The 10,798-nt window shown below is 28.5% G+C and overlaps 1 protein-coding gene across 1 annotated transcript in view; it reads left to right on the top strand.

Moving 5' to 3' along the window:
* The window catches only part of LOC122270486 (degenerin unc-8-like), a 27,064-nt gene extending 16,544 nt beyond the window's left edge, over positions 1-10,520 (top strand). Inside the window, exons 9-11 of the mRNA XM_043047969.1 lie at positions 8,013-8,083; positions 9,041-9,116; positions 10,374-10,520. Coding sequence (XP_042903903.1) covers positions 8,013-8,083; positions 9,041-9,116; positions 10,374-10,520 — 294 coding nt within the window. The remainder of the gene's footprint in view (positions 1-8,012; positions 8,084-9,040; positions 9,117-10,373) is intronic.
* The last annotated feature ends 278 nt before the right edge of the window (positions 10,521-10,798 follow it).

Raw genomic sequence — 10,798 nt, 5'->3', positions numbered from 1 at the left:
TACATGGTGAAAAAATCAAAACATTAGCTAAATGAGAAACATATTAGCAAAATAAATTATCAAATATTGCAGTTACTCACCTAAATTCAACTAAATGTGTATAATAAATTAGTTAATGCTAGAAATTCTGAAAGTTTTAGAAAAAAATTTTATTATTTAAAAATATAAACTTTAAACCCTAACTTTTCCTTGTGAGATAACAACCCTCAAAAAGTCTTTCATTTTCAAGATCACAAAAATTTGTTTTATCGCCAAATGAAATATTTTTTGGTGATCAGCATTATTGAAATCAATTTCTATATGAATTAACATTTGTGATAAAGTACAAAACCTTTTTGAACAAAATAAGGATGTTTCACATACTATAAATTAAAATGCATGGCAATTAAAATTAGTGTAGGCAAATAAATTTTTCCATCGTGGCAGCATTTCGTATATTTGCCAGAAGAATTTCTTTCTTTGCCCAGAAGAAAGCATTACAATAACTACATTGTTCCGCCATTGAGCCAATATTATACTCTTCGATATCTACTGTTACATCTTGAACAGTTATCATTGCACTTGATCTCTGCAATCTACGTCTTCCATAACATTCCTCAACACTTTCTTGCGCTCTTCGAACACGTTTTCTTTCATTACGTTTAAAAGCCCTAGCAGCTTCACTAATATTCTGCATTTTAAAGCGTGAAAATTCAATGCATAAATAAACGCGAAATATAAAAAAATTCAATGCATTCAATACAAACACTTAGACGTTTTTTAGACGTTTTAGTAGCCCCCAGTAGAAAAATATCAATTCAACAGTGGCCTCTTAAAGCATTCTCACTTCAATTAATTAATTCCTAATTGAGCTTAAATGAAATATTATCATATTTTTAGGGCATGAATCTGAATTGAACAACCTGATAATGCTCACTCTGGTTATTGTTTCCGTTTTTAAAAGCGCTATATGTTGAGCCAGTTTAAATTAAATATCATCATGTTTTTAGGGCATGAATCTGAATTGAACAACGTGATAATGCTCACTCTGGTTATTGTTTCCGTTTTTAAAAGCGCTATATGTTGAGCCACCTCATGTGACATTTGCCATGTGACATTTTTAGCAGCAATCATTGGTCGATTTCCTAACGTTGCCATTCGGGGAGTTGTAATGAGGCTCTTTTTTGGTGCCGTGTAAGAGAAATATATATAGAGATATATATATTTATTAATTATTATCATTTATTTAAAACAAAGTCTTTCAATAAAATTATTCACGGGATCTTTCTCTTTAATTGTTGTTAAAGCTGAATGGAGATTGTAATCCTCGAACAAATATAGATTGATTAAACGTACTTTAAATATTACAGATGAAATTACGGCTACAGATGAGATTATCAAAAACTGTACACAGAAATGCCAGCCTGCCTGCTAGTAAGTATTTCCTAAATCTTCAAGAGGCAGCTTCATTACTAAAATGCAAAATAATGTACAAAAATGTCTACAGGAGTACAGGTGTTATGATAATTTTTATATGATTAGGTCTTTCTCATAATCTTGGTGCAAAAAACGATTATTAAAGATTCCTTAGGATTATACTTCAGTTGACAACAACCAATCAGAAATAAAGACAACAACCAATCAGAAATAAAAAAAAACATCATTAATTAAACCTGAATATACAGAGACATGTATATACAGAGACAGAGAGAGAAAACGTTGAAAGGAATATAAAGATTTTTTAAAAGAGAAATAATTAAAAAAATAATAAAATAAAATATTCAAAAAATTTGAAAAAAATAAAAAATTTAAAAATTAAAAAAACGGAAAACAAAAAAAAGAAAAGATATAATCTCGTCATCACCTCACACGATTATGTCCTCAAAAAAGTGCTTTATAATATTATATTTATATAGTCAAAGCAAAATACATCAATGCATTAATATGAAAAGCACCAAAAAATTTTAAACGAAAAAAGAACAAATTAAGCAAAAAATGCAAATCAAAACACATAAAACAAAAAACATATAATAAAAATTCAAGAAAATATGGAATAAAACACAAAATGTGAAATATAAATCGAGTAGCGAATTCATATGAACTTTCACGTACTGGCATCTTTCAAAAAAGATTTCAAATATTTTTCTAACAAGTTAGCCATATTTACAAAATATGCATATAGATGCATAAATAGAGGAAGATGGGTCATTTTATGGAACGTTCTTGCTGAAGTACAGGTACAATTGCGCCTTTTATTTCTTAGTTACCTTGGATTGGCTACGAAACTGGATGTGTGCAAGGTAATAATATTATACTGGATAATTTAAAATTCATAATTTATAAGGTTTGAGCTGTGGTTTCTCAGGCGATAAAACATTCACCTCCCAGTGAGGTGAACCGGGTTCGAATTCCGGTGATGGCTGGTGTCCCGGCTCACACCACAGTGCTCACGTACTCAGTGGTAGACAGATCATGAGTTAGAATCCTCTTGCATCAAGCTAACCGCGGGAGATTTTCGAAGTTTGCTACTCCATGTAACGCAAATGCGAGTTAGCTCCATTAAAAAGTCCAAGACGAAGGCATATTCCTCCCAGTATTTGCCCCTCGCCTTCTGAATTTGGTTTAAATTAGAAGGCTGCCGAGTTGAACATTGGTAGTCGCAAATTCGAAATCTGGTCGGCTGCTCAACGAAGGTTCCAAAATAAAGTAAAAATAATAAAGATGAATTTTAATATAAAATTTTAATATTAATGATAACCAAATAAGCTTAACGGTGATTTGTAATATTCAAAATTTGCACCACAATCAAGCAATTTTCTTCACTCATTGATAATTTTAAAGAGCCATAAAAAAACTTATTACCAACGAACCTGTGTGAATTATTTTGATTTCTTTATTAGCATATTTGTTCCAATTAAAACAGTATTAGTTACCGCAGCGGTAGTACCCATTACGAAAACTGTTTAGGAATCATTGAAACTAATAAGAGTAAAACGTTCTTTTTACGTTTCCCTAAAATGAAGAAATACTTTATTCCATTAATTTTGCTTTTTTTATTACACAACGCTTTTTTTTATTTCACTTACCATTTATTTTAAATTATTTAATTTCATAAGTACACTTTTCAAAAACATAACTTCGGCATAATACATGGCCGTATAAATATATATATACTAGAAGGNACGTACAACTAGACGACGCCAAAATGAGCACTTTTTTTGAGAGAGCGCCACGCGCCCAATAGTGAAAAGTCTCATTTTAGAATCGTTACCAATGTGCTTAAATAATAATTATTCTTATAAATAGTCTGTCTGAGAGGAAAAGTGGAAAATTGTCTAAAAATGATTGATTCAGCTCTAAAGTGGTCATAAAAGGATTTAATAAAAGTGTAACCTCTACTACGGCTATGGCAATATGAAGTTTTAACTTCCCACTGCCTTTTCGTTTTTTTTTTTTCCCCCTACTTCTTTCGCAAAAGATTTTATATTCTTCCACTTGCCACTCAACTCTTAACTCTTGAAAAATTAACTTTTTCTCCTTGGGTGAAATGCAGTGACATATTAAAAATTTAGCAGAAATGTTCAAGGGCCTATTGTGGCACACTCTTTATTTCTTAATTTCACTTTCGGGGAAAAGGTATGGTGCACCAGGAGTTCTTTTTTTCTTTCTTCTTTCGTTAGATTTAAGCTCACTTTAACAAGGACGTCGAAGCACCGAGTATGAGGCCTGTCACAAACAATAGCAACTTCTTCTGTAATGAAACAGTTGATGAAGAAGACCTTGGTTCTTTTGTAATTATATTTTGAGCCCGCTCGTGTGTCTAATAGTTTATAATCGCTTTGCTGTTTACTTCAAATTTTTCTGCGTTTTAATGAGTTGCTCTCTCTTCAAAAGTGTCACACCTTTTCTGTTCTGCTGTCGGGAATTAATTGGAAAACTTTGCATTGTATGCTGTTTTTAAATTTAATGCTCTAATTGTCTACTGTCAAAATTAAGTTTTTTTCCTTCCCTTTCGTATTTTATTTTCTTAATTGCAATGTAGATTTTTTAAACATGATTCGTTTCAGTGATTTATTTATTTAAATTGTTAAAATAAGTAAATAAAACATTGATCATGGAAATTTTAAAATGAATTTAGTACCACTTTAACTTATTTTACGAAAATGTAACAATATATTGATTGAATTTTAGCTCATTATGTACATTTGACTGAAATTAACATTTTGAAACTTTTATTTTGAACTATATTTTTATTGGACCAAATTAGTTGGAAAGTTTTGCGTGGGATACCTTCAAATTTTCTCTTGTCGAAATGAATTTTTTTTTTTCATTTTCTGATATTTAATGTGAATTTTTAAATATAATTATCATGATTTATTTACTTAAACCGCTTAAATTTAAAATTTTTTTTTTATCTTTTTGAAACATAATAATTTTAAATGTTGCTGAACAATTTCAGTGTATTACATAAAATTCCACCAAAATATAATTTTCATCTTTTAACAGATAACTCATTTTGCATTGTTTACATTATTTTTATAAATTTTCCAAAAAATTTATCAATTAAATTTTAGAATATTATTTTCTTATGTTTATTACAAAAATAAAATTTGCCATTTGAGAAAACAATTGTGGAACTAATATTTATTAACATATTTTTCAAGTTTGCAAAAGAAATCGTTCAGATCAGCTTCATGAAATAAAAATTAAATAATTAGTTATTGCTTTTGCATTTAAAAAGAATATAAAACTGTAAGAATTTTGAAAATATTTATTGTTAAGAAACAAATTGTTAGAATAAGTAATATTTTTTTCTCAAAAAAAATTTTTTTTTTCAAAGTTGTTCAAAATTTTTATATTTATATTCAGGAAAATGAAATAAAATGTTCATTCAGATTTTTTTTAAAGATTTAAAGTCGATTGAAAGTGACATGAAAGATAATGAGATGACGTTTCAATTTTAGAAAAAAAATTTAAAAAACATAATGAAATTTAAACGTAATGTCATCTTATAAAACATACCTAAAATGCTTTCAAATATGACGTAAATTATCCAATTTTAATTTATTTTCTAGCTACAACTAGGTCACATTACTTATCAGATCAAAGGAGAATTTTATTCAAAATTCCTAGTTTATATTTCCTTTTATGATAAAAACAACTATTTAAAGTGCGAGTTAATTTCTTGCACCACGTTTCTATTCTTAATATTTAAAGAATAAAGCATAAATGATATATTATTTAAGATAAGAGATTCGCGACATTTTTCCACAATCATAACGAGATATGTGTACTACGTCATCTTTCTCTACACTCTTATATTCATGGAAAGATAGTTCTTTGGCGCCTTTTTCTACTTGGCATTCTTGGCGATTCTATATCAGAAATTTTCACCTTTTTTTTTTCTTTTTTTTTCTGAATCTTTCTCTCTCGAGATGTCCGATGCTTCCTCTTATTTTTCTTAATTCTTTTTTCGTTATCTTTTTATTTTACTTTTCTCACTTTGTGTCGCTCTTATTCCTTTTATTTATTTCCTGCGAATTGCTTCGATTACAAATGATTTAGATTCCGAGAGTGTGTGGCAGATGTTGCTGTTTTCGCTTTTTTTATTTTATTTTTTTATATTTTTTTTTTTATTATTTTATTATTATTATTATTATTATTGTTATTGTTGTTGTTATCTACTTTCATACAACTTGCAACATTTCTGCGCAAAGAATTTTTTATAATTATGTGTTAATGCTTATTGTTTTATTTCAAGATACATTTTTTTTTTAAGCGAGAAAAAATATGAAGTTGAATATCGTGAAAAGCATGGTTCAAAAGAAGAATTTGATTCAAGTTTGGTAAGGAAACATTGTATAATTACGAATTTCTCGTTATTTATGTTTAATTATGAATTTCTCAATTATGATATTTCTTTTTAATATGTTTTGTTTTTGCTTGCGTGAAACACTGTACAGTAACTCGGATAAAAAACATCATAAAAAATTTGCTTTACAGAATGTCCCTGAACTATATTTAAATCAATTCAGAAGACAAGGTGGAGTTCTGTAGCAAGTATTGGAGCAAACGGACATACGTATCACAAATTCTTAGTTATTTTTTAAAGAAATTAGTTTAGCTGGGAAGGATACTTCTGCATAAAGTTTTAGGACAAAAATAAAAAACAGCAAAAAATCTTTTAAAAAACGGACATTATTATAGCTGATTCTTATTTTTTATTTTTTTAAAAAAATAATTCAGAAGGGAGAGAAAATTCTGCATTACATTTTAAGCACAAAACAAAAATAACAAATAACTATAGCAAACGGATGACTTGCATTGCAGATTCTTATTTTTTATTTATTTATTTATTTAGTATTTTTTTTAAAAAATCTTTTCAGAGAGGAAGGAGACTTCTTCATCAAGTGTTAAGAAAAAAGTAAAAAATGAAAGTAATTAAAAGCAAACGGTCATTTGCATCAAAAATTCATTTTTTTTATTCATATAAAAGAGAAGGATATTTCTGCATCAAGTATTAAGAAAAAAAGTGCTGAGCAGAGTATTCCTTTGTTTTCAAATGAAGGTAGGTAGATTTTTGCGTGGTGTATTGAGGCTAGAAAAAGGGAAGGGAAAACAAAGCAGTGGGGCATTGCAGTAAAAAAATCTCATAAAAAAGAACTTTAACGCTTGATTTGTCTAGATCAAAGTTTTCGTAACCTTGTATAACCATAATAGCAACACATCCCCACAACCATGGTCTGAATACAGCTCTTACGTATAGCATTTGTGGTCCGGTGATCTTATTACAGCTACCCGACCTCTCGCAAGTCAGCAATGAATCAACTAATGGTATCAGTTCATCGAATTCTCTCACGGATAAAATTCTGGTGGGATAATATTGCTGAGTAAATATCGCTACAATTATTAAATTCCCATTCACAGGTATATGTAAGACAAGTTGACTCGATTCTAACAGAAGATCGATTCTATCAGGCTATCCCCTTTCGGTAGATGACAGTTGACATTGTCGATAGCCGTATCCTCCCGCATATATATATACTAATATATATTAATTATATAATAAATATTGTTTGATGAAATATTTGTATATACGATATATAAATATTTCATTGCTTATACAATTTCAAACACATAGAAAACAATTACTTTATATATCTGTATTTTTAATAAAGTTATGGGTGATTTTAGAAGAAAGAGGCTTTGATTTTTCCCACCAAAACATAATTTTAAAGCGTTTTTTTTCACCATATGGATACATTTTTGATGTTTTCATGTTACTTGCATCCCTAAAAAATATTTCTGTTATAGATAGCGCTTTGAAATAACCATTTTTACAATCAGCGTGGTATATGCAACAAAACGGTAAACTGAATAAGGGTTACAAAATTATTTAAATTTTTCTATCACATTATATCTGCGTGCACAATTTTTTAAATTTTTTTTCTTCACTTAACCATATAAAATGTCCTAACTTATATGAAAGCAAATTAGCGCACAGATTTCCAGTTGTACTCATTGCAAACATATTAAGGGAAAACTTATTTGAAAAGTATGCAAAAATATAAAAAGTCAATTTTTAAAAGTCAATTTTAAAAACTGAGCAATATTTCCAATTTTTGAGAATGAATTAATGATAGTCAATTAAGTGTGCATGTAAAGCAACTAAAAACTATCTGCTTTACCTTTATTGAAATAATTTTTCCATAAATTTGGAAAAAAAACTCAATAATATGCAAATTTTGAATCTTTTAGAAGTATTGACTCCCATTTCATATATTCCATTTGAAACAAGCTAATCTTGGACACGATAGTGTATATATATATATATATATATATANATATTTAGAGAGAGAGAGAGAGAGAGAGAGAGGTATGAAATTTTGATTTCTAGAAAAAAATTCAAAAGATATTCTGATATCGAAATGCTACTGGTGCGGTAGTTGTTTTAGATAAAGAATTATTGTCGAACTATAAATTAAACATAATGTTTTTCACTACTTGCAACAAGCTTTCATTATCTTTTTCAGTGTACAATGATCGATAGAATGAATGAATTGGAAAATAGTTCTTACGCTTATGGATCGGTAGAAAATTGTAGGTAAGTACATTTATGAAAAGCTTTGAGTCTATGGTTCGGCTTAACTCTTTACCCATAAGTAACTTAACATGGTTCTTCGAAGTTCTCTTGCCAAGGAAAATAATGAAAGCTGCAGTTTAAGTGGCTTACATTTTAAACAAAGCTCATATTTTCTAATTGGATTTAATAATTATATTATATTTATTAGCCTATATTTCCTAATTAGAATTAATTTAAAAGCTTACATTTACAAAAACTATATTTTATAATTTGTCGAGACGAATTGTATGAGCTATAGAATGGACATAATAATATAAATATTTTAAAAGTTATTAAACATTTTCAAAAATAACCAATTTAGGCGAAATTAGTGATCTTTCTAACCAAGAATAAAGTATCAAAATCAATGTCTAATTAGTATTTTTTCACATTTTTATGAGCCCAGATAATGCAGCTTTGGTGTAAGTTTTTAAATGTTAAAAAATTAGACCCCAAACTCTTTTGTTTTCTCAAAGCTGTGGCTTTTTTCCATGTAGATTGAACTTTTACGCCATTTTCATTATTAGCATAGAGAGCGCCGGTTTAAGATAGGCTAAACTTGACCTAACAGTCATGAGGAACTGTTGCTAACTCACAGCAGTTATAAAAACTGAATATTATTCGAGGAAAAAAACATAATAATGAGTTGCCCAATGTCTGTTTTTGTGTCATTTTAAATTGTTAAAAAATTTAAAATAAAATTTCTCGTTAGTATTTTGCTTTTTCAATATTTCTATGATACAAAGCTTTTTACACAAAATTTTATTTCCGAAAAATTATCAAAAACAGACATCGAGCAAAATTATCTTTATTATTTTTCATTTGAAAAATTTAATCAGTAAAACAACGGAGAATTTCAGAAATAGTTTTTGAGAACGGCTATGTAAAATTATTATTTACTTATTGTGTAAATAATAATTTTATCATATTTTCTTTCAGATTAAAACAGATAAAAGTAACATTCTCTTTCGAAAGATTTCGATTAAGACGTCAAATCTATAACCAACAATATCAGGTACGTTAGTGTCACCCTCATTTCAGAAAATATTAAACAATAACGTTCTTCAACGAAGTTTATTTTTTCAGAGTTAACAATAAATAAATGCAACATTCTTCAACGATGTTTGTTTATTTTTCAGAATTAACAATAAATAAACGCAACGTTCTTCAATGATGTTTATTTTTTCAGAATTAACAATAAATAAATGCAACGCTCTTCAACGATACTTATTTTTCAGAATTAACAATGAATAAATGCAACGTTCTTCAACGATGTTTATTTTTTCAGAATAAAAAATAAATAAATGCAACGTTCTTCAACGATGCTTATTATGTTAGAATTAAAAATGAATAAATGCAAAGTTCTTCAACGATGTTTATTTTTTCAGAATTAACAACAAATAAATGCAACGTTCTTCAACGATACTTATTTTTCAGAATTAATAATAAATAAATGCAACATGTTTAAACGATGTTTATTTTTTCAGAATTAACAATAAATAAATATGCAACGATCTTCAACAATGTTTATTTTTCAGAATTAACAATAAATAAATGCAACAATTGAACACTAAAGAAGAAAGTTACGTTCCGAATACTATACGTCTTGTTGCTGCTGTTGTTTCTAAACCTTCACAATATATCCTCAGCTACATTAAATCCATCACTCGAAACGCTCTGAGAAAGTTACACAACAAAATTGTTCGCAAGAGAATGTCCTCCATCGAGCAAAAATTTTCGTAAGAGAATGAAAGAAAATTTTAGACAATCAAGGATGCGCTTGGGGGAAGCAGAGTATAAATTTTAAATTCTTGAACAAAGTAAAAACATATTCTTTTTCCATGATCACCACCCTTCAAATATATTTTTAAAACTCTTGTCAAGAACAATGTAAAAAAGTGTGCAGATTGGGGAAGTAAATTAATTGAGAGATTTTGCAAAGCGTTATGGTTCCCCCTTCTCCCTATCTATAATGTTAACGTTATTTGAACCTCACAGCTCGTGCGCTTCAATTTCCCTTCTAATCGCTAAAAGGTAGAAATTAAGTTTAGCGTTATGATTAACATTCGACAAACACCATTCTCTCTTACTGTATTTAAGCGACACAAAGAACGTTATCAAATATTTTCGAATGACTAATAAAAATTGGAGGCATAAAAAACGATTTGATGGAATTCCTTTTATTATTATGGGTTTTTCGGAACACAAAAAATTATTTTTTAATGCATGACTAATACTTAATTTGTAATAAAGTCAGAAATTCGTTTTATAGAGTGTGGAACTATTCAGCTACATTGGAGGATATTTGGGACTGTGGCTGGGATTGGGCTTCATCTCTCTTTTTGAATCTCTTGCAAACATCGTATGTCATCTTTGGAGAAGAGGACGATTCAAATACTCATCAGTTCAAAATCTTTAATCAAAAAAATCTTCTGACCTTGCATGAGACCATTGCCTTGCTGGCTTTGCTTAATATGAGGGTGGACATAATGCACATTTTCTATATTCTTAAATAATTTGAAACAGGTTTCTGGTCTAAAATATTGATGTCATATTTTCTTCAAATACCCATATCTGCCTAAAAGTGTTTTTATGAATTTTAAAAAATATATATTATTTAGTTCAAAACACGTAATTCACATTGCATATGTAATTCTAATATGAAGTTGGACATTTCGTGACTTTCTTACAATTTTA

The sequence above is a fragment of the Parasteatoda tepidariorum genome, chromosome 7, assembly GCF_043381705.1.
Source record: "Parasteatoda tepidariorum isolate YZ-2023 chromosome 7, CAS_Ptep_4.0, whole genome shotgun sequence".
NCBI classification, from domain to species: domain Eukaryota; kingdom Metazoa; phylum Arthropoda; class Arachnida; order Araneae; family Theridiidae; genus Parasteatoda; species Parasteatoda tepidariorum.
This window is presented reverse-complemented; position numbering and strand designations above follow the sequence as displayed.